General features: G+C 36.9%; 1 protein-coding gene across 7 annotated transcripts in view; it reads left to right on the forward strand.

The window, feature by feature from the left end:
- Nucleotides 1-25,878, forward strand: part of trc (Serine/threonine-protein kinase tricornered) — a 274,402-nt gene that overhangs the window by 195,246 nt on the left and 53,278 nt on the right. For all 7 annotated transcript variants that reach the window (XM_090394419.1, XM_090394418.1, XM_090394421.1 and 4 more), the window contains 2 exons: nt 15,198-15,352; nt 24,560-24,662. In XM_090394419.1, coding sequence (XP_090250545.1) covers nt 15,198-15,352; nt 24,560-24,662 — 258 coding nt within the window. The remainder of the gene's footprint in view (nt 1-15,197; nt 15,353-24,559; nt 24,663-25,878) is intronic.

Raw genomic sequence — 25,878 nt, forward strand, 5'->3', positions numbered from 1 at the left:
GATTAGACTTAAGGCCTGAAATCCTAGGAAAGGTATCCTCAGTAGTAGGTACTGGAAGCCCTTGGTTTTTGTGGAAGACAAAGTCTAAGAATTAAAGCTTCTCATATTGGAGAGTTTTTCACAACCAAAGAAAGGCATGTTTGTTCTTGCTGCAATGAAGCATAGGTGTTCTCCATTTGTTTGGCATGTTATGTGGACCTGACTGTCCATAATTGCATATCGGCAGATATGCCATATTTCCTGTGATTATCTGTCTGGAACAACATACAAAATATAGCATATCTCCCCATAATACGCCCTCTTCCAAATGCAAGGAATTTTATATACACCTGGAACTGAAAATAGCTGGTCTTTGGTGATTCATAAGAGCAAATGGGACTGAGATTATATTTCTTGCTGTTTTTTGAATATCTTCTTCTTATGGTGCTATCAAAGATCAATGACCATCTTGGTGAACAAACTGCATTCTTGCTTTAATCGGAACAGTTGTATACGCTACTCTTTCCTGTCCATGTCTTGATGTTGTCAAACCAGGATATTCTTTTCCTTCCTATAGCTCCTTTGCCATCAATTGTTCCTACCAAAATAGTTTGTAGAAGTTGGTATTTGCCATTTCTCATGATGTGGCCAAAATAGGATGTTTTTCGTTTCTTGATTGTTTGTATGAGATCTTTGCCAATGGATTTTAAGACATCTTCATTGGTAATTTTTTCTGTCCATGATATCCTTAGCATTCTTCTATATAGCCACATCTCAAAGGCTTCAATTTTCTTGATGGTTGTGACCTTCAATGTCCACTTTTCAACTCCATAGATCAGAATGGACCAGACGTACATTTCAGCATTTGGTACATCTGACTTCTATGTTTAGGTCTTTATTGCAGAATAATATTCTCATTTACATGAAGAACTGCCATGCAATTTCAGTCCTTCTCTTTATATCTATTTCAGGATCCCACCTTTCATTAAGAACTCCCTGGTGGACACAGGAAGTTAAAGAGGCAGTGAAGGAAAAGAAGAAAGCATATCAAAAGTTCCTGGCAAATAAGTCAGCTTTTACTCTTACAGAATACAGAGACAAATGTAAGAAAGCTAAACAGTGTGTAAAACTAGCTAAACAAAAGTCATGGGAGGACTTTGGCAAGAATATAGAAAATAAATATCAAGAAGGTGGCAAAATATTCTGGAGGTTGTTGAAGCTTAGGAATGGAGGAAAGAGTGCTGTAAAAGGAGTTAGAGATGATAAAGGTGACATGAAAACGGTAGAAAAAGATATCCTTGAAGTATGGAGTAATTACTTTGAAAAACTGCTAAATGAAACAAGCAGTGATGACAGCACAGTGGTAAAAAACACTGACCAGGCATGCAGTCAGGAATACATATCCATACTTGAAGTAGAAAAAGCCATCAAAGGCTTGAAATGTGGAAAGGCAGCAGGAGTAGATGATATTCGACCAGAAATGCTGAAGTATGGTGGTATAAAAGTCTTACAGTGACTGCACTGCATAGTTCAGAAAGCCTGGACAGAGGGACGAATTCCCGATGATTGGAGTAGAGCTCTCATAGTACCCATATATAAAAAGGGAAATAAAACTGAATGTGAGAATTACAGAGGTATTTCCCTACTGAGTGTTCCTGGCAAGATCTATGCAAGTATACTTGAGAAACGGTTGAGAAGAATTGTGGAAGAAAAGCTTGGTGAAGAACAAGCTGGATTCAGGCCAAATAGAGGCTGTCAGGATCAGATCTTCACTTTACGACAAATAGTCGAGAAAGCATGGGAATATAACAAAGATCTGTATTTAAGTTTTGTCGATTTGGAAAAGGCATATGACAAGGTGCCAAGAGAGAAGCTATTCAATACGCTGCAGTTATATGGTGTCGATGGGGCATTATATCAAGCAATACTTAGTCTTTATTTGAGTTGTAAGTCAGCAGTTAGAATTGAAGGAAGTACAGGAAGATGGTTTAATGTTAAATCTGGTGTGAGACAAGGATGTACATTATCCCCTCTGTTATTCATTATCTATATGGATCACATTATGAAGGAAAGTGGTATTAAACCTGATATCAAAATTGGAGATGTTAATGTCAGCTCTTTGCTTTATGCGGATGATGTTATACTTCTAAATAAATCCGCTACAAGTCTGCAAGATTCTCTGACTAAATTCAATTGCTGTTGTAATAGATATGATATGAAGGTCAGCAATAAAAAGACAAAGACAATGAAAATAGGCCGAATCATTGAAAATGTCAACTGTGTTGTGAATGGAGAACCTGTGGAACAAGTAAAACATTTCAGCTACTTAGGCACGATTTTTACTGAAGATGGCAAATTAAATATAGAAATAGACAACAGAATCAGCAAAGCTGGTATGGTGGGAAGTCAATTGAATAAATTCATATGGAATAAGAGAGAAATTAGTCGGAACACTAAATTAGCTGTATACAAGACAGTGTTCAAACCAGTTTTAACTTATGGATCTGAGAGCTGGGTCAGAAGTAAAACACTTGACCAAAGACTAGAGACCGCAGATATGAGAGTCCTGAGAAAGATTAGAGGCGTGAACAGATGGCATCAATGGCAGTATCATATTAAAAACGAGGATATTAGGAAAGAACTTGACATTGTCAGCATCCCGGAATGCGTTAGCAGAGCTAATCTCAGGTGGTATGGTCACTTAAATAGAATGGGAGAGGAAAGATTAGCAAAACAAGTGTTCTCTGCCAGGTTGGCAGGAAAACGACCCAGAGGAAGACCAAGATATAGGTGGATTGATACGGTACAAAGTGCCTTAGACGATAGAAATATAAGATCTGATAATGTTGGAGTCTTGACAAGTAACAGACTGATTTGTAGGAAAATTGTAGATAGGAAGTTAGTAATGATGTAATTTTTTCATGTAGTACTGTTCATATCCTGTACACCCCTTGAGGGTACATGGCAGGAATTTGATGATGATGACCTTTCATTAAGCCTGCAACCAAGATATTTATACCTTGACACTTGATCGATATTTTTTCAATTGAGTGTCAGTTTCACTGATGAGGTTGGATGTTTGCTGATGAACATGTATTTCGTCTTGTTGATGTTTATATTTATTCTCATGCTTTGGCTTTCTATGTATACTCTGTCAATGAGTTTTTGGAGATCCATGATGTTATCTGTAATTAGTACAGTGTCATCTGCATATTGTAAGTTGTTAACAGTCTTTCCATTTATTGTGATTCCCTCTGGACATTCTTCTAATGCCTGTTTAAACTCTGAGTATATGTTGAACAAGAGTGGTGAGAACACACATCCTTGTCTCACTCCTCTTTTGATGTTAATATGTCAGACAGTATGTAACAGAGGACACACGAGGATTGAGGGTCTTGGATTTAGTCATCTCATCAGAGGATGTAATTATAAATGAGGTGTCAAATCATCCACCAATTGGTGAGAGTGACCATGAGATGATTACCTGGGTGGTTGCCAGCAGTGTTAGGACCTCTGTAAGAAAAGGGTCTATGTGGAACTAAAGGGTGGGGGGTGATAATGAAGAGCTCAGGAGACAGCTTGCAGGTGTAACACATGGAATGAGGAGTTAGCTGAAAAAGAGATTAATGCAGCTTGGGGGATTTTCAAAAACTATCTAGTAGATGCAATGTCTAAATGTATTCCATTAAGAGATTAAGCATGCAATACAGAGAAAAAGGGTATTGTGGAGGCAGCATAAGAGAAGTGGAAATAACCAATTCAATGAGGTCTACAAAGACTAGGCAAGGAGGGTGACTTAGTTGGTGAGGGTAGCTAAAGAGAGGTATGAACAGCAGTTCACTAATGAAACCAAAATGAATCCTAAGCAAAATTCAGCAAAAGAAAGAATGATTATGGAAGGATGACATTGATTGCAGAAAATGGTATAAAGACAGTTGTTGCAGAATGTGTGGTGGACATACTTAATGAGCAGTTCATAAAGGTCTTTCAGTCTTGTGAATGTGACTTCATGGAGAGACTGAGAGCAATTGATGATGGGGAGGAGAGACTAAGTGAGCAATAAGTGTATGGGGAGTTGAGTAAACTAGATGTTAATAAGGCTGTGGGACTTGATAATATATCGGCATGTATTCTGAAGGAATGTGCCAGGGAGTTGACACCTGCCTTGACATATTTTTTTAATACGAGTCTTGCACTTGGTCAAGTTCCTAAGGAGGGCAAGATTGTGCCACTTCATAAAGGAGGTGATCGAACTCAAGCATCAAACTATAGGCCTATCTGTGTGTCAGGTGTTGTGGTTAAGTTGTTGGAGAAGCTTGTGAGAACTACGATCCAGAATTGGGTTAACAACAATGGTATTCACTTTGATGAGCAGCATGGATTTGCTAAAGGGAGATCATGTTTTAGTAATCTACTTACTTATTACAATAAAGTGACTGCTTCCTTGGACAGAGGAGAAGGATACACAGTAACATACTTATATTTAGAGGTACCTGTGGCATAGTATAATTATTAAAGAACACTTAGGTCCACAGTAATAACTTTTAATTAATAAATAAGGTACAGATATTTCATACTAAAACTAATAGTACATCTTCAGTGTTACAAACAGATAAGAATGGAATACAAGTAACGAACATTCGATGGATCACCTTCAAAATACGTTGTTGTCACGGGCTAGGAAATGAAAGAAATTAATAAATAATTAATATTTAAGATAATTAGTTTTTTTAATGATTACATAAAATAAAAGTCTCCCAGATCTTCAAGAGAGAGAGAGAGAGACAGTCATTTCGATTTAAATTTGGTCGGTGTAAAATAGCTTTACATCTCTCTTTAAAGAGGCATTCATATTTGAACCTGCATCTGTGAATTAGAATAGCTTTATCCCACTGGATATGATGGGTAGTGTTAATACTGTGTTGTGCTAGACCAGACTTCTGAGGTTTGTAGTAATCAATATAATATTGATGGTCTATAATTCTTTTTTCCACAGAACGGCCAGTTTGTCCAAAATAAGAAACCAAAGATAGAGATGACAGTTTATCTTTTGTAGAAGGCAATAAGGAAGAAATTTTGTTGATAGAAAGTTGTGAAGCTATTTTACACCAACCGAATTTAAATCGAAATGACTGTCTCTCTTCTCTCAAAGATCTGGGAGACTTTTATTTTATGTAATCATTAAAAAAACAATTATCTTAAATATTAATTATTTATTAATTTCTTTCATTTCCTAGCTCGCGACAACAATGTATTTTAATAGGTGATCCACCGAATGTTCGTTACTTGTATTCCATTCCTATCTCTTTGTAACACTGAAGTTGTACTATTAATTTTAGTATGAAATATCTGTACCTTATTTATTAATTAAAAGTTATCACTGTGGACCTACGTGTTCTTTAATAATAACAGTAATATACTTGGATTTCGTGAAGGCTTTTGATAGCATACCTCATGATAAGTTGACAGTCAAACTAGGCAGATGGGGTTGGATATTAGATTAGTGCATTGGATTGGAGACTGGCTATCTGATAGGTAACAACAAGTTGTGTATGGGGGAGTGATATCCAGGAAAAGGAAAGTCACTAGTGGAGTGCCTCAGGGGTCTGTTTTAGGGCCATTACTGTTTAACTTGTATATTAATGATATTGGCAAAGATTTGGATGGAGATATTCAGTTGTTTGCAGATGATGATGCAAAGTTGGGACGAACCATGAAGAGTAGTGAAGATGTTGTGGACTTACAAGAAGACTTGAATAAAATGAGTGATTGGGCACGGAAATGGGGATATGAGTTCAATGTTGCAAAATGTAAAGTTTTAAAATTTGGAAAACAAAGATGGGATGTAGAATTCATGCTTGGTGAGAATATATTGTTGGAGGTAGAGGAAATAAGAGATCTGGGGGTGATAGTGGATAAGGATCTAAAATTTAGGTGACACATCGCCAAAATTGTGAAGACAACACAAAGGCTTCTGGGAATAATGCGGAGGACACTGACATGTAGAAGTAGGGAGATTCTTGATCTGTTGTATAAGGCTTTGATTAGGCCACACATGGACTATTGTGCCCAGATTTGGTCACCTGGTTTTCAGAAGGATGAAGAGATGTTGCAAAGGTTCCAGAGGCGACTAAGGCAGTTTCTGACCTCTGGAATTTCGAGTATGAGGAAAGATTGAGAAGATGTAATTTGCACAGTTTGGTGGACAGGAGGAAGAGGGGAAATATGATAGAGACCTACAAGTTGGTAAGGGGGTGTTATAGGATCAATGCTGGAGAAGTTCTACAGAAAATAGTGGGAGATCGGGGAAGAATCAGAGGTTATTCCTGGAAACTGTATAAACAGGGTGAGTAGGGGAGTGAGAAGCAGGTTTTTTTCATGCAGAATTGTAAATGATTGGAATGCCTTGCCTGAGAGTGTGGTGTCTGCAAGAAGTTTGAGTATGTTTAAGACATGGTATGATGAGCTGTGTGTGTGCGATAAAAGGACCTCCCAGATGAGTCTTTGACTCCATGAGGTCTTGGGGTAATAATAATAATATCATTGGTAGTAATGTTGTCTAATTGAATGGTAGCTAATTGACTCCAATGCAGATTTCTTATTAATCTCATGTCTTTTTCGTCTTGCTCTATTTGTTGAAGGACTTCTATTAAGTTAGTCTGCCTGACTTTCGAATGCTTTTCAAAATCTACAAAACACAGACAGATTTCTGTTTTTTCTATGCATTTTTGTATCAATATTTGGGCACAGAAAACGGCCTCTCTAGTACCAAAACCATTCCGAAAGCCAAACTGCGTTTCACTCAAGAGTTTCTTCACTTTTTCTATAGATGCAATTCTGAATTATTTTCAAAAATATTTTTAATGTTTGGCTCATTAGACTAATAAGTTGAAAGTCACCACAGGAATTTGCTTTGGGTTTCTTTGGGATAGTAATAAACTTAGATTTGAGCCAATCTGGTAGAAATTCGCCACTTGCATATATTTTATTGAAGTTTTTCCAAGAAGTTTGATGTTATCTGGTTCTATTAATTTTAAAAATTCTGTTTGCACACCATCTGACTTTCTTGTTTTATTTGATCTTATAGCATTCTCTATTTCACCTTTCAGAATTGCTGGTTCTTGTATGTTATTTCTTATATTTATAGGTTTCTGTCTATTATCATTGAAGAGTTCTGTTACATACTTTATCCAAATCTGCACTTTGCTCTCTTCTTCTATAACTAATTTTCCACTTTCGTCTCTTAGAGACACTGTTTGCTTTTTTCTGAGTTTTCTGGAAATTTGAATTGATTTTCTTATACAGATTGAAATGGTCATGTTTCTTCTGAAGCAGTTCAATCTCGGTACATAAATTTTTCATCCAATTTTCCTTTGCTTCGTTTATATTTTTCTTGATGATGTTATGTGTTTCTGTATGTTTGACTAGGTTTTTGTTTTTGTACATTCTTCATGTATCAGTGAGAGAAAGAATCTCATTTGTCATCCATTCCTGTTGTTTTACATTATTCACATAACCTACTTCTTCAATACTTGTTGTTACGATGGCATTCTTTAAGCTATTCCACAAAATTCCACTCTTTCATTTTCTTCTATGTTAATCTCTTGTAATCGCAGGTTACGCTGTGTCTTGGCTCTTTTATTTATTTTCGGGTACTTTAGTTTTTCTACTGTACATCAATTTTCTTTTTCTTCTTTTGTGATTTTTTGGCTGATTTTAATCTGAGATGTATTTCTGTTACTATGAGATTATGGTCTGATGAGATCTCTGCTCCAGGAGAAGTCTTTGCACTCTTTATACATTGCTGTGGAATCTTTTATTTATCAGTATGTAGTCATTTTGATTTCTGTATGTTTGGCTAGGTCTTTGTTTTTGTACACTCTTCATGTACCAGTGAGAGAAAGAATCTCATTTGTCATCCATCCATTCCTGTTGTTTTACAATTGCCTCAAGATAACTGACATAATATCTTCAGGTGATTTCCAAGTGTACAGTCTTCTGGGTGGAAGTTTAAACCAGAAGTTTGCTATTGCTAGATCTTCTTCCAGACAGAACTGGACAAGGTGTGCCTAAGCCATGTTCTCCAACAATTTCTCCATCACTCCCAGTGAAGTCACCCATCACTATATTTATTTCATGTTTCTTTGTTAGATTTTTAATCTCTTTTAAGCGTTCATAAAACTCTTCTTCTTCTTCTTCACTTTTGTCAGATGTGGGTGCATAAGCTTGGATGATATTTATGTTAACAAGGTTTCTCTTAAGTTGTAACAGCATTATCCTCTCAGAAAATGGAATCCAATTTATTACTGATTTATTGATTTCTTCATCTACTTCACCATGTTGATGTTTGTTCTCATCATTCACACAGAGTAATACATTGTTATGTTATCTTGTTGACACTTTCCAGATCCTGACCATCTTGTCTTGCAAATTCCCAAAATCTGGATGCCCAGTCTGTTCATTTCTCTTGTGGCATTTCTTAATTTGCCAGCTTCATATAGAGTTCTGACATTCCAAGTTGCTATTTTAAAAGTGGACACTGTTTTAAGCTTGGAGATTCTTCAAACCCCTGTCCCATTTAAGGGATGCTGGGAACTCGGGGCCAATTGTAAAAGTTCACTTGTCATGGTGGTTGTTCTGGAGATAAGGTAGAGCAGTAGTTTCTCCATTTGCTTTCTGCTCTGCATTATTACAGACGTACACAATATATCGCCATCTGCAAATCTCTGATCACAAGCTTTTCTGTCATCATTTGGCTTCAACCTTGTGTCAGTACTGATAATGCTGCTTCTTGCTGTCAAGGGCAGTGACCCCAGCACGTGCTTATTTAATAGCGGCACTACTCGGCATGTCACTGGGCTTTGTGAGATTTTAAGTGAGACAGAATTGCCACTTCTGATCCCCCACACCCTGATAGCTCACCACCGTTGGTCCACAGCTGCTTATTCGTCAGATTGCTCTGCTAGTATCGTTGAATATAGAAAACAGTAATACCATTTATTTGGAGATATAAATTAAAGATACCAAGAAATTATATACTTGGTTTAATCCTTTATCCAAGTGTCACCAAGCAAGGGTAGGCAAACAAGTTTGCACCTGAACTATTTTCAGGACTGGGGCAACTTGTATATAGAAGCTTATAACTTCACATCACTTGCCTTAGTATCCCATAATGCAAAGTACATATTCTTACAGGTATGTATTGTATAATGCTATGCATTATGGGAAGGGTCACTACCCAAACCATTATTGTCATTGGGACCCAGAGGTGATACCAAGGTTGAAGTAATGGAGAAGTCATATTTTCAAATACGTTGCCAAAAGGTGTCACACCTTATTATTAAAATACTCTGGATTAGAGATAGTTGTTTGGAAGTTTTTGCATTTGGTTATACTATAAATTAAAGATACCGAGAAATTCAGAAATTAAATTAAAGATACCAATATCTCAGGAGAAATTCAGGTGCAAACTTGTTTGCTTACACTTGGTTTAATCCTTTTATCCAAGTGTAAGCAAACAAGTTTGCACCTGAACTATTTTCAGGACTGGGGCAACTCATAGTATTATACATACCTGTAAGGATATATGCTTTGCATAAGCTTCTATATACAAGTTGCACCAGTCCTAAAAATAGTTCAGGCACAAACTTGTTTACTTACATTTGGATAAAGGATTAAACGAACATGAATATAATTTCTTGCCATTTTTAATGCCGTGGTTAATTTTAGCTCTCTATGACCACCAGTGTCAAAGCAGATATATTTTAACTACTTGCACATTAGTGTGTTTATCAGTCAGTGAAGAAACAAATTCATGCATTTTATAAGGGATACAAAACTATTTATTATTATTATTACCCAAGACACCATGGAGTCAAGGACTCATCTAGGAGGTCCTTTTATCATACATACACAGCTTATCATACCTTGCTTTAAACACACTCAAATTCTCTGCAGACACCACACTCCCGGGCAAGGCATTCCAATCATTCACAACTCTGCATGAAAAAACCTGCTTCTCACTCCCCTACTCACATCCTCTTTATACAGTTTCCAGGGATGACCTCTGGTTCTTCCCTGATCTCCCACTATTTTCTGTAGAACTTCTCCAGCATTGATCCTATAACAACCCCTTACCAGCTTGTAGGTCTGTCCACTAGACTCTGCAAATTACATCTTCTCAATCTTTCCTCATACTTGACATTCCAGAGTTCAGAAACTACCTTAGTCGGTCACCTTTGGACCCTTTCCAACATCTCTTCATCCTTCTGAAAACCAGGTGACCAAATCTGGGCACAATAGTCCATGTGTGGCCTAATCAAAGCCTTTTCCATGGAACAAGAATCTCCTTACTTCTACATGTCAGTGTCCTCCGCATCATTCTCAGAAGCACAATTTTGGCGATGTGTCACCTAAATTTCAGATACTTATACACTATCACCCCCAGATCTCTTATTTCCTCCACCTCCAACAATATATCCTCACCAAGCATAAATTCTGCATCCCATTTTTGTTTTCCAAATTTTAAAACCTTACGCTTTGCAACATTGAACTTGCATTCCCATTCTCTTGCCCAATCACTGAAGTTATTCAAGTCTTCTTGTAAGTCCCCAACATCTTCTCTACTCTTCATGGTTCCTCCCAACTTTGCATCATCTGCAAACAGCTAAATATCTCCATCCCAATCTTCTCAAATATCATTAATATACAAGTTAAACAGCAATGGCTCAAAACAAACCCCTGAGGCACACCACCAGTAACTTTTTTTTTTCATGGATATCGCTCCTCCTATACATCACTTGTTGATATCTATCAGATAGCCAGTCTCCAATTCAATGCACCAATCTAATATCCAACCTCATCCACTCTAGATTTGGCGATCAACTTATCATGCAGTAATCTATCAAAAGCCTTTGCGAAATCTAAGTATATTACTGTGTATCGTTCTCCTCTGTCCATGGAAGCAGTCACCTTATTTTAATAACTAAGTAGATCTAAAACATGACCTCCCTTTAGCAAATCCATGCTGTCCATTAAAGATAATACCATTGTTGTCAATCCAATTCTGGATCCTAGTTCTCATAAGCTTCTCCAACAACTTAACTACAATACCTGACACACAGATAGGCGTATAGTTTGATGCTTGAGTTCGATCACCTCATTTATGAAGTGGCACAATTTTGCCCTCCTTCCACTCCTTAGGAACTTGACCGAATGCAAGACTCATATTAATTAAAAAAATATGTCAACTCCTTGGCACATTCCTTCAGAATACGTGGCGATATTTACAGCCTTAAGATACAAACTTATATACATCTAGTTTGCTCAACTCCCCATACACGTCTTGCTCACTTACAGTCTTTCTTCCCCCATCATTAACTGCTCTCAATCTCTCCATGAAGTCACATTCACAAGATTGAACGACCTTTATGAACTGCTCTTTAAGTATCTTCACCACACCTTCTGCAACAGCTGTCTTTATACCATTTTCTCCAACCAGTGTCATCCTTCTGTAATCATCCTTTCTTTTGCTGGCTACATATCGAAAGAACTCCTTAGGATTCTTTTTGGCTTCATTAGCTAACTGCTGTTCATACCTCTCTTTAGCTCCCCTTACCAACCAAGTCACTCACCTTGCTTGGTCTTTGTAGTCCTCATAGGATTGGTTATTTCCACTTCTCTTATGCTTCCTCCATAATGCCCTTTTTTTCATGCTTAATTTCTTTATTCATCCATTTCACACCTATGTTATTTAACCTTCTCACCCTTGCAATACATTCAGACATTGCCTCTACAAGATAGTTTTTGAAAATCCCCCAAGCTGCATTGATCTCTTTTCCAGCTAACTCCTCATTCCATGCTATACCTGCAAGCTGTATCCTGAGCTCTTCATAATCACCCCCCCCTCCTTTGTAATTCCACATATACCCTTTTCTTACAGAGGTCCTCACACTGCTGGCAACCACCCAGGTAATCACCTCATGGTCACTCTGACCAATTGGTGTGATTTGACACTTCATTTATAATTATATTCTCTGATGAGATGACCAAATCCAAGACCCTCAATTTTCGTGTGCCCTCTGTCACATAATGTCTGAGGTAGTTATCCCTCAAAAACTGAAGTAACTTATTTTCTTTACTTCCATTGCTATCTCTTCATTCCAGTCTATATTGCCATAATTAAAATCGCTCATAATGATCACTCGTTTCTTATTTGCTTGGCTAATTTGATTATACATTTCATAGTCACTACCATCCACATTTTCTGGTCTATAACAATATCCAACCAAGTATTTTATTCTATTCACCTCTATCTCACACCATACTGCCTCAAAACCACTCTCACTATTTCCCTCTTGCATCTCTATTTTGTATGGACATAACTCTTCCTCTGTCATTAATATCACTCCCCCTCCCTTTTCTACCTCTTCTATCCTCATGAAGCACATCATGAGGCAACCATCTCTATTCCTGTCAGGATGTCATCCTCATCTAACCATGTCTCACTTATTCAAACAATTTTAAGTTGAACAGATTCAATTGGTGCAACCATTTCATCTGCCTTGTTTCTTACACTTCTAGCATTTGTATACAAACACAACAGCTCATTCCTGGATCTACAGTTAGTTCCACTGATACCACTCATGGCCATTTCCCTTTCTGCTTATTCATTTTAGAACCTTCTTCAATTCCAACTGTTTTCTCTTGATCCTAGGTCATCCCATTCCTTTCCTGTCTACACATGCTCTCACATCCTCTTGGAGCATCCACCTTTCTCACGCTGTGTATCCCTGTCAACCCTGAGCCTCCCCGTTTCCCTGTTCATCTTGCACATCCATTCTCTTATTTTCCATACTCATGCCATTCACTTCCTCATTCATAACCACCTCTTCAATCTCTCCTGTCGTACTCTCCTGCTCTTCCACATCACTTCTCACTTGATCTGATTCATTCTCTGTACTCATTACTTCTCTACCTTCCAGCAGCAGTCTCTCCAAGTGACTCCCACCATAACTTATTATTATTAAAAATGCCATGTTTTCACTTCTAACACTTGAATCACTTTTATTTTCAATTGTTATTTTCAAAATTTTCAATGTCATAAAATCTCAATAAAGTAAAATCCTTAGACCTCCACAAATAACTAAATTATGCATTTTTGAATTTTGATTGGCTCTCAGATATTGTTGGATTGACAGGGCCAGTGATGTTTTGATGCAGTGGCAACTCAGGAAACAATCTAAAAACATGTAGATGGAATCAGTATAATGAAATATTTTGGAAAAATAAATACTTCTTTCTCAGCTTTCCAAGTTTTAATATCCACTATTAATGGACAAATTCTGCATAATCTATCACTATATAAGAAATGAGCTAATTACTGATGTCCACTGCTTATCTATTTTAGGTTGCATTTTGCAGTATGACTAAGCATGCCATAAGGTTAAAATGATGCATGCATATCTCATCCTCTCATTGGTCATATTTCATTATGACAAATTAGTGATAATTGACAGCAGGTATTTGTAATGGTAATCATTCCCTAATAAATGTGATAAGTAAACATACAAAAAAAAACTATTTACGACACGAAACTGAATCAGCATTACATAAATGAAACTGTTGATTAAACCCAAACTTTTCTTCTGAATTTTTTTTTACTTATCAACTAAAAATTTTCACTCATTACAGATGAGACATTTATCAAGCCCTGTATATACACTGCTTGTAAAGAAGATAACAGACACTATAATGTGAGGAACAAACAGCCATGACGTCCACCTTAATAAGATGTAGGACCTCATTCATAACTACCTCTTCAATCTCTTCTGCTCTTCTACATCACTTCCCACTTGATCTTATTCATTCTCTGTACTCCTTATTACTTCTCTACCTTCCAGCAGCAGTCTCTCCAAGCAACTCACACCATAACTTGTTATTATTAAAAATGCCATTTTTTTGCTATGTTTTCACTTCTAACACTTGAATCACCTTTATTTTCAATTGTTATTTTCAAAATTTTCAGTGTCATAAAAACCCAATAAAGTAAAATCCTTAGAACTCAACAAATAACTAAATTAGTGCAGATGTCTCTTGACTTCACTCAATGCTTCATTCATTCCACAGATGTTCAATAGGGAACAAACAGTCATAGCACCCACCTTAATAAAATGTAGGACCTCCTTTTGTTGCAACGCAACATCCTGGAGTATAATTTCCACAAGTGTATGATAGCAATCAATGGGAATTTTGTCCCATTCTTCCTGTAGCATGTAATGAGATCCTGGACTGTTATGGGCAGATGTCCCTTGACCTCATCCAATGCTTCATTCATCCCACAGATATTCAGTAGGTTGAGAGCAGGGCTCTGTGGAAGCCATTCAAGTATGGTGATGTTCATGTCCACAGACCATGAAGTTACAGCAGCAACCACCTTATGGCACTATGCATATTATTGCTGGAAGAGACAATGGTCAGTTCTGTAGAAATGCCAAAAGGTAGGAAGCATTGCATTATCCAAGATGTTTGGATACCTCTCAGAGTTCAATGTTCATGGTACCACAAACATATGTCCAAGCTTCACTGCATGTGGAGCTTGCATATTGCAGTCCTGCCATGAAAATCCATGTTGTACATGGATTTTCACAAAATACATGGGTCTCAGTTCTGAATGTTTTTGTGTAGATTTGCATTCCAGTCGATGCCCAGAATTAAACATTCATCATGTTGGCTGATGAATGGAAGTTTCGCATATTATCCTTTTGTGGCACTCTAAAATCATTTTAGGTGAGTGCAGTGGGATGTTCACTGTGAGTAGCACTTGCAGTTACTCCCTGTACTTCCATCTCAGTATGATATCACTTATTATTGACTTGGGATGACCCAATTTGTCAATAATTTGCCAAACAGAGAGGTCTGCAACGTGGTGTCCTATCACAGCACCTCTTTCATACTCTGTTACTTCCCTTCTGGCAGCCATTTCATCTAGATACAGTTGACACAAACTTGGGAGTATCATATTTCTCCAATTTATACTGGCTACAAACATGACTCAATACATGGCATAATATACCTTGCCCATGGGAGTGTCTTGACTTCTTTCCGAGCAGTGTATTATATCTATGGGAAAATTATAATTTTCGTAATTAGTAAATCAATATAAATTAGGAAACTTTTTAAAATTATTATATTGAAAATTATTTGAAATAATTTTGTAGGAGATATGATGACATTACTAATGAAGAAGGATACTTTATCTGAAGAGTGTACCCAATTCTACGTAGCTGAGACTGCTCTAGCTATAGATTCCATCCATAAGTTGGGTTTTATCCACAGGGATATTAAACCTGACAATCTGTTACTTGATGCCAGAGTAAGTGGTTCTAATAATTTTGAATTACTGTATTTACTCGAATATAACTTGCACTTTTTTTCCCAAAATGATAGCTAAAAAATCGTAGTGCAGGATATATGCAGGGATTTTCAGAAACTAAAGTTTTCAGGAAAAAACTGTAGATGGGTACAGCTTACCAAGAATCTCCTATTCGCTATCGCTACTTCCAACCTCGAGAGCAGTTTCCTTGTGTGCATTGTCAAAGTCATCCTCCCAGATAGCATCATCTTCTTTCCCATTATTTCAACAAAAATTACTAGCAATTTACAAGACTTGAGATATGTAATGAACAATCCTTCATGAATGACTAATGAGAAGTGAAAGCAGAGCACGAAACAGACAGCAATGGCAGGCCAGTAGATCGCATGAACCAACGACAAAGGCATGCTGGCAATTGTTGAGTTGAAATACTAATTCTCTTCAACCAAATTCCATAATATCTGAAACTGCCATAACAACAAGCAGCAATAAAATTTCAACCCTTTGGTTGAATTTTATTGCTGCTTGTTTGCTTCCACTTCGAGCTGGCAGGCAGACTCGCACATTCATTATATGGCATGTTTCAATTCATGGTAGAATTTTATTTGAAGTTAGCCTTTGTGATCTGTCTTAATGGCATCGAAAATTTCAAACGCAATCAAACAAACACTTATTTCATGTAATTGGAAAATTGGACAATAGTTTTTAGTTAGATACTGTGTTTGCTGGTATAACATATTGTTTTGCTCGAGTCTATACAGCATTGTTACTGTGGGAGGGGACATGTGATTCATTAGTTAGTACCGTTTTTATCCCAGTTTGCAAATGTGTCTGTACCATATTCAGTGATACAATAAAATTACTTGTTTTTCTTGTGTCTGGTATAGCGGGGTGTTGTAGAGGGCATGTTGTTTACTGCAGGGATCAAGTTACTATTGCCCTGACATGAACATGTTTAAACTTTTTTGTATGCGAGATATATGCGAAACTTTTTAATTTCTTTTTTTGTAAAGTAAAATCGGGGTGCGAGTTATACTTGAGTAAGTACGGTATGTAGTTTTAGAATTGATAAGTAGCTTCCACTATGTATAGTGAAATAAATAAATTCTTTATGGCCATTTATCAACTCTATGAATTAATCATTGTACAATTCTTTATGCTTATTTTTACACTTTGTTTTTATCACTAATCTAATAGGGTTGAATTTCTGTTATTTAACATAATGAAGATCAAAGAATGAAATGTGCCTATGTCAATAGAATAACGTGCAGCTATTTAATAATTGAGCAACTAATAGATACAATCAAATTATGGGCAAGTACTTTGGTTTCTTAGAAAACTGATACTGCTTATGACAGGACAATTAATACTCTCTGCATTGTGGCCTGTTTTCCTGTTTTGTGAGATGAAAAACTGGAGTTTCTGCTAGGAAATATGCTGCTACCTCCATATGAGATGGCTAATGCACTTGATAGTCAATCCAAGAACATAAAGCTGATCTTAAAAGGAAACTGGAACATTATCAAAAATGAGAAGGGATGAAATAGGATTTTTCCTGCAGGTAATAAGGCACGCTTGAGTTTTATTGGCATGTAAATTTACTAAGTTGTCTTCACCCCTTTTGTGAGGATGTTGAGTCCACGTTATTTAAGCCATTGGTTATGGAAGATCTTGAGGCTAACATTAGAGTATTACAGGGTTTACCAACTACTGGTGTCAGTCAAGTTGTGAATTGGATTTGAAGTCAGAGAAAGGAGGTCAGTGATGTAAAGAAGAAAGAGCATGGGTGACATCACAGAATCCTGGGGCACTCCAGCATGGAGAAATTGGAGAAATCTGATGAGAGGAATGACATGACATGCAGTGAACGACCACAGAGAAAGCTAGCAGTCCAATCAAGAGCATATTAGGGAGGCCATAAGATAGCAGCTTATTCAGGAGCTTATTCCAACAACCTTAGAAATATCGAGAGCAATAACATGAGTTTCTCCAAACCTTTCCATAGCCTGAGTCCAAAGGTGGGTGAGATTAGTTAGGAGGTTGGCTGTAGAATGAGAATTTCAGAATCTATATTGGTTATCGCTACTTAACTGATGCATTTCCAATTAATAAAGAAGCTAGTTGTTGATAGCCATCTCCATCACTTTTGAAAGCACTGAGATGAAAGCAATGGGACGATAATTAGATGGCTAGCTTTTGTCTCCCTTTTTGGGTACGAGCTGGATGTGGGCTTACTTCCATGTGTTGTGATATTTGGACCAGAAGTCTTATTAGTATCAAGATTAATGAGGGATTTTTTTATTTCATTTTGGTGAAAGTTTAGAGGAGGCATGCAGTGGGCAATTTGTGGAAGTATGGGAGGTGATTTGCTTTGGTTGTCCAGTTAGGAGTTGGAGGAAATAACTGATGCCAAGAGGTCCATCTTTTCCTTGGATGAAATTATGATTGTGCCATCAGGATGCAAGAAAGGTGGAAGGGTAGAAGTTACTCCCAACAACCTTAGCAAGGGACCAGATGGCTTGATTGCCAGTTAAGGAGGAGGCAAGTTTATTGCATTTCATTCTTATGAAGTCTACATTAGAATCATTGATAACTTTTTTACACATATTTCTGGCTGTTCTGTAAACTGAATGAGAAGCTGGAGTTTTTAATTTAAGACAATGAACATAAGCTGCATTTTTATCATGAATGGCAGAGGCACTTTTTTTTTTTTTTTTTTAGAACAAGGGTTTGGATACAGGTTGAGAATTTGCAGTGGTTTGGGAATGAACTCTCATTCCAGCGAGGAATATTTTGGTTACTAGTTCAGTGCAGGTGTTTGGATTGCAAGAGAGAAAAAGTAATAATCTGACCATGGAAAAGCAACATAAAAAAATCTGGAGGTCATTCTAGTTGGCACATTTATACCATAGGGTATGAGCTGAGAGGAGGCTAAACTGTAGAGGAGACTTTTCTACAGAGAAGGAAAGATTATGGTCAAAGTTTGCCAAGGGGAGAGCAAACATCCACTGTATATTTGAAGGGAGAGTTGGTTAAGAAAAAGTCAAGAATGTTGAGGATTGTTTGAAATCCTAGTTTGTAGATTGATCATTTATGTTAGATCATGACTGGTAAAAAATGATTCAGCTTCTCTTCCAGCTTGATCTGTGAAGTTGTTGTGGAGCCAGTCTGTGTTATGGACATTAAAGTCCCCCATGGAGGCAAATCTCGCAATTTTGATAATTAGTTTATATGAAATCAATTTTTAGTGATAGGTAGTCAAAAAGGGCAGTAGGATTGCCAGAGTTAGGAGAGCAGTAAAGGCAGCAATTGAAGGCTGTAAAGTTGAGATAAGGAAATCTTGAGCCAGAACAGATTAAAAAGTAGGGGATTTGAAGTTCGATATCCTTTGACAGAAGTTAGATAGCCATTTAAAGAAGTTTAAATGGCTGTCAGAAGATGCCATCAAAACTGCTCAGGAAAGGAGGAAAATGAAGGCCACATGAAATTTGCAGGAAGTACAGCATTTAAATGCAGAGTTTCAACAACAAGCCAGAAGAGACAAGGAAAAATACTTTAACCAGGAATAACAAATAGAAGACCAAAACAAGAAAGGAAAAGCGAGAGATCTTTTCAAAAGGATCAGAGAACTAACAGGGAAGTTTAGTGCCAAGGTGACAATATTGAAAAGTAAACACAAAGATATCTTGCAGAAGGCTGCAGACATCAAAGAAAGATGGAAAGAGTATACAGAAGCCCTTTACAGAAACGACTCCAAAATTACTGAGAAATTTGAGAGCAGGATTATACACAGGAGCTAGTACCACTGGAGAGTGAAATGAGGTGGGCACTGCAACAGGTACCAGTAAGAAAGCACCAGGAAGAGATGGAATACCTATTGAGCTGCTCAAAGCCCTGGGAGAAGAGGCAGTTAAAATTTTAACAACCCTGTGTCACCGAATTTGGATCACAACTACATGACCTAGAGAATGGAAAAAATCAGTTTATATACCTTTATTGAAAAAAGGCGATGCAAGAGAGTGCGAAAATTACAGAACTATAGCACTGATTTCTCATGCAAGTAAAGGCTTACTTAAGATCATTCAGAAAAGACTGGAACCATTCATGAAGAGAGAGATGGCAGATGAACAGGCAGGATTTTGAAAAGGCAGAGAAATGAGATCAAATCGCCAATGTGAGATGGATAATAGAAAGAGCACAGGAATATCAAAAGAATGTCTACCTTTCTTTCCTTGACTACAGCAAGGCTTTTGACTCTGTAGATCATGTGAAACTGTGGGTGTTAAGAACAATGGGAGTACTAGAGCATTTCATTATCCTTTTGAGGAATCTTTATTATGAACAAGAAGCTACTGTTTGAACAGATCTTGGAGAAACTGAGTATTTCACTATAGGTAAAGGGGTGCGACAAGGACGTATTTTATCTCCCTACCTGTTTAACTTGTACAGTGAATACATTTTAAGAATGGCAGGGCTGGAGGAGTCTTCAGTTGAAATTAAAATTGGTGGAAGAAATATTAATAATTTGAGGTATGCAGATGATACCACCTTGCTAGCAGAATGCAAAGAAAATTTGGAGGAACTTATTATGAAAGTTAAAGAAGAAAGTGCTAAATATGGTCTTAAACTTAACCTCAAAAAGACAAAAGTTATGGCAACATGTGAACTTAATGATTTTGAAGTAGATGGGGAGAAAATGGAAGCGGTTAACAATTTTGTGCTCCTAGGATCCCAAATTGATAAAGATGATTATTGTACTGAAGAAGTTAGAAAAAGATTATTACTCAGAAAGAAAGCAATGACAAATTTAAGCAGGATCTTTAAAGATATTAGCCTCACAACAAAAATCAGAATCATGAACGCAATGGTGTTCCCTGTGGATGTGAAAGTTGGACCCTGAGAAAGAGTAAAAGAATGAAGATAGATGCATTTGAATTATGGGTTTGGAGACGCTTACTAAGAATACCATGGACTGCAAAGCAAACCAATAAATCAGTGATAGACAGAATAAAGCCAGATTGCTCCCTTGAAGCTATGATCATCAAGCAAAAATTTTCATACTTTGGGCATATTATGTGAGCAAATAACAGTCTGGAGAAGATGATGATGCTTGCTAAAGTTGATGGCCAAGAATTAGATGGGTGGATGGAGTTAAAGAAGCAACTGGAATGCACTTAGAAATTCTGAAAGATATGGCCAGGGAAAGTTCTGAATGGAGAATGTGTTCATAGAATCAGCAGGAGTCAAAAATGACTTGATGGAACACAACAACAAAAAGACAAGGTTATCAGGTTTCACAAAAGCATATGTTCTGTCCTTTTTGCAAAATGTGTCATGCAGGATGTAGTTGGGATAGTTGAGGTGGACTGTGGTAGTGAAGGATACCAACTGAGCATCTGTTAGGAAAAAGTGATCAGGTTTTGATGTCTGTAAGTGGTGATATATGTCACTAATGTTTGTATTATTGCCTTAAATGTTGGTGAAATGAATATGGAAGTTTTTTTTTATTAAAAATTTTTTTGGTATTATTTTGGGTAGATTAGGTTTATTTTCATTATTCATTCTAGTTTTTTTTATTGTACTTTTCATATTTTTAGATTTTTTTGTTATTTTTTTATGGGAGATTTTTTGTATCTGCAGTTAAAACTGATATTTTTATGATTGACTTTCATGTCTTGGTGGTTGATTCAGATAAGAAAGAGAAGGGGCGTGCAGCTGGGGTGAGAGACTTATGTACATAACTCACACATAGGGAGTGCCCAAACTCCAGTCTAAGTGCGGCCTCAGACAGAATATACTATTGACCTGGTCTCCATCTAGGCAAAACTTTGCAGGGTAAGTGGCAGCAGGATTATTCACCAGCTGATTGGGAAGCCTCCAACAAATGTGTTATAATTGGGTTCGGTCCCATGTACTATCTGGGATGCCAGCCTGCAGATAACTGTTTTACTGCTTGCTGTTCCTTCAAATGGAGTGGAAACTGGCTCCCTATTTGAAAATGATAACAGTGTAATGATACCACCATACAACATTGTATATAGCAGAATGCAACTAATCTGTTGAAAGGTTTCACAGATGATGTGCAGTTTTGTCTTTAAAATCTGCCAGGTGAATACTTTTCCCCAATACACCATGGTTCTGATATAACTCCAAAGTCAAAGTCACAGGGATTAAGATCTGGTGCATGCAGCCATTTCATAGAGAAAATGAGCAACTGATGACAGTATGCTCTGTGAAATGTTGATGCAATAATTGTTGAACTTCGTGTCTTATATGGTGAGGTGCTGTATCTTGCATCAACACTGTTGTATTCAACACATCTAATATCAACACTCTTTGCTTCAGTTACATAATGACGAAACTGCTCAAAGAAAAACACCCCGATAATGAACTTGGTCGTGAATCCTATTCATACCTTTAATGAATGTAAGGGAACTTATTGCAATTCAGGGGGATTTTCTGTAGCCCAGATGCAGCAGTTTTGAGTGTTCACTGTTCCACAAACTTGAAAAAGTGCTTCATTACTCTATAGCATAAGTTCACAAACTTTTTCATGCCACCACCCACTTTGCAAGATATAAATTTTGTAATCCCCCCTCCCATTATAACAGTAAAAATATCAAACGGCTTGAATGCTTTCCGCATTCAAGCCGTTTGATATTTTTGACGTAAATAGCAACTAATGATACATTACTGCTTATGCCGTTAAATTTTTAAACAGTGGCCAATGTGTGCTTCATCTTGAACACAGTTATTGCTATACCGATTTTGGTGAAACATAGCCCATATGTAAAGATTGTAAAATGTATGCTCGAATAACATTATGCACAGTTTCATACAATGGTTTAAATATGAAAATGTGGGATACAATTAAGAGATTGCATTGCATTAGTAAGAATCTTATTGTAATAATTAAAACACCATCAAATGTATTAGATGGTTTATTTCGAACTTACAAAGAAAAAATAACAAATTAATCCTGGTGCATTTTTAAAAGTTTGTTAATATCAGGTTCAACTTTCGTTAAAAATCTGACATGGTAAAGTTTCAAATGATTAAATGATTGAAATAGAAAATTGATAAAAAAAATTGATCGAGTAAGACGGGCATAAGATGAATTAAAATGCAATATTTAAATTTTAAATGATTATCTAATCGCAAAATTACGAAAATAATTAATTTTTAAATATATATTATTAATTTTTTCTATAAAGAGCCACCGATCCCTAGACTGCCTGAACGCTCCCAAATGCTTCTGATCCCACTATAGCCCCCCCCCCAGAAGGCTTCAACACCCACTTTGGGAACCTGTGCTCTATAGGATGTTCCAAGGCCAAACCTTATGTCCACTTCCTTGTGTGCCAGAAATGTCAATACAAACGCTTCTCAGATGTTGGCATCTCTTGTTTGCAACTCTTGGCTGTGGTAGAGTTTATGTGGGTAGCACACTCATCATCTTACTATGGCACATGCAATGCATGAACCTGCAGCATTCTTATTTGACTGCCCAACAACTGCAGTTGCAACATCTTCAATCATTTGCAGAATTTCAGATTTACACTTCTTCCTAGTTGGACTGTCAAACTGCCTTTCTCTTCAAATCAATGAACCATGCATTGTACTGCATTTAGTGACACTGGGCCTTTTCCCAAGCATCTGTTTTTTTTTTTTTTTTGTCATGAAACAACCAATCATGTTTACGAGTGGTTGTTTCACGAGAACAGATGCATCTTTTATGCATTCGTTTTCATGAAGTAATGCTGTAGCATTTTCCCCATTCATATAGAAACACTTCATGAGAAAAACATGTTCAGGCAAAGTGAGACCATCGTGTAAGTCGAATGACTGTAGAGTCAGTCTCGCTGTTTTGTGTATATCACCTTACGGCTCGTGTGATATGCAGAATTCATTGGCTGCAAGATTGAGATTGCTTGGCCATGGGAGGGCAGAAGGGAGTGTAAGTGGTGAATGTTGGTGGCAAAAGATAAGTTCTTTTTGGAAGTCTTTAGCATTAATTAAGTCTTTCTTTTGCATCATGTTTATGAGTGGTTGTGTGATTAGCTGTAAGGGTAGTATGTTTAATTTTCTGATTTTTAAAGTTTTTTTTTCTTTTTTTTTTTCTTAAACCGTATTGTGCAGCATGGCACCAATGTGCAAAACAGTGGTGAGCAATTTTAACTTGCGTGATCATGTTTGCTACAGTATATGTGAAATGTATGGCCTTTGCAGAACGAGAGATTTTTGGAAGGAGAATGAAACTGGAGAACACATTTGTCAAAAGTGTTTTGTGATAAAATGCTAGAAGTGTGAAGAGCAAGAAGAGTGATAATGGTGAGTTGAAAGACGAAATGTGTGATAATGTGATTGGCATAGTTAGTGTTGCAAACAGTATGAGTGACTGTACGAATGACATGATAGAAAATGAAGAGAATGACCCCATTGCAACGGGAAAACATAGTGTACTTATGTGAAATTCTTCACAGAACAAAATGTAAGATTGAGTAGTTGGAGAAACATCATGGATAGTATGATACAGAAGCAAAAGAAAGGGGGAAAGAAAGCAGAACATGAAAAAGCAAAAGCATGAAAATAAGGGTTGGATTTTGTGTGGTGATTCATTGATACAAGGAGTTCTTGAGCAGAGTGTGATGAAATAGTGTTTTTGTGGAGCTAGGATAAAGGATGTTAGTGATGCTGTAAGGATGCAGAGTTAAGTGAAAGAGATGTTTATTTCGGCTGGTACAAATGATTTAGCAGGTGCATACGAAAAAGAAGAGTGAGAAAGTAAAAGTTGTGAGCTGAGACAGAGAGGTATGATGGCAAATGAGATAGTGTACAGATTGTGCACTAATGGTTTGTATGTGAAGGCTCACCTCTGGTGGTAAAAGATGACATTGGTAAAGGATAGAGTATTGGGGCTACTGAGTTATGTGCTTTGTTCAAGTGGACAATGCATGGCCAGAAAAGTTCGAGAAACTCTGCTCTAGAGGATGGCTAATCCTGTTGTATGGATTAAAATATCTAGCTAATTAGCTTATATTAAAGTCAGCATTCAGAAAGGGCAGTGGTTTCCACAGCTTGTGAATACTGAACATGGTGAACATTCTTTCCAAACTGCTTAGTTTGGAAAGAATGATATTTGAAGAAATATACTGCATTTTTGATATTTAATTTTTGATATGAATTTTCTCTTATTTTCACATTTAGGGCCACATCAAGCTTTCAGATTTTGGACTGTGTACTGGTCTGAAAAAATCACATAGGACTGAGTTTTACAGAGACTTATCACAAGCAAAACCAAGTGATTTTAGTAAGCTTTTTTACTATTTTGAAAGTTTAATAAAATAGTTAATTAACATGAAGGACCAATGCTACTTAACAAAAATGTTTTACATAGAGATAAACCCTTGGGTCTCTCTCCCCTGCACTCTCCAAATCAACTTGAAAGAATTTCAACTTTAAGGAAAATATTTTTCCTGAATTTTTTTCTCCATTGCTTTCCTGTTTCTTTCTTACAGTGATTTATGTCACCCTCATGTAAAATTTAATTTTTCTGTCCATTATAAATTACCATTTTTGACTTGAAATGTCAGATATTATAATACCATAAAACCATTCTGTAGGTGGGCATATTTAACTTATATAAATCTGTATCCCCTATAGGGAGTAGGCAAGGCCATCTTAGCCCTATCTAACTTTTGGAAACTATCTTTGGGCAAGGGCAGTTCAATTGCAACTGGTTGCCAATCAGAGATTGCTTACTCAAGACCATCACTAATTATAAACAGCATCTAGTGAAAAAACAGCTGACAATTGTTGCTAACTCATGGTTCCTAATACTATATTTATTGTCTGAAATAGTGTGGTTTCTATGGTTGATTTTCTTGAGTTTATGGAATGAAACACTGAGTCTCTCTGGGAGAAAGAAGTTTCACTTTTTGTGGAACTTTTTTCATGCCACTTCAGTTATTAGAGTGGTAGTATCTTGGCAAGGATGAAAAATCATCTGCAAACAGCATTCATGGATGTCTATGACAGAGTGGAATTCAAACCCACAGACTTTTGTCAGAGATATTATTTACTTACCAACAAACGTAACTCGTGTATCTGAAAAAGAATGCATCCACTTATTTATTATTATTATTACCCCAATACCTCATGGAGTCAAAGACTCACCTGGGAGCTCCCTTTATCACACACACATCTCATCATACCATGTCTTAAACACACTCAAACTTCTTGCAGACACCACACTCTCAGGCAAGGCATTCCAATCATCCACAACTCTGCACAAAAAAAACCTGCCTCTTCCCCTACTCACTCCCTCTTTATACAATTTCCAGGGATGACTTCTGGTTCTCCCCTGATCTCCCACTATTCTCTGTAGAACTTCTCCACCATTGATCTTATAACAACCCCTTACCAACTTGTAGGTCTCTATCATATCTCCCCTCTTCCTCCTGTCCACCAGACTCTGCAAATTACATCTTCTCAATCTTTCCTCATACTCAACATTCCAGAGGTCA

The sequence above is a fragment of the Typopeltis vanoorti genome, chromosome 6 (assembly GCF_054136105.1).
Source record: "Typopeltis vanoorti isolate ZY-2024b chromosome 6, IOZ_Tvanoo_1.0, whole genome shotgun sequence".
In the NCBI taxonomy this organism is placed as follows: Eukaryota; Metazoa; Arthropoda; class Arachnida; order Uropygi; family Thelyphonidae; genus Typopeltis; species Typopeltis vanoorti.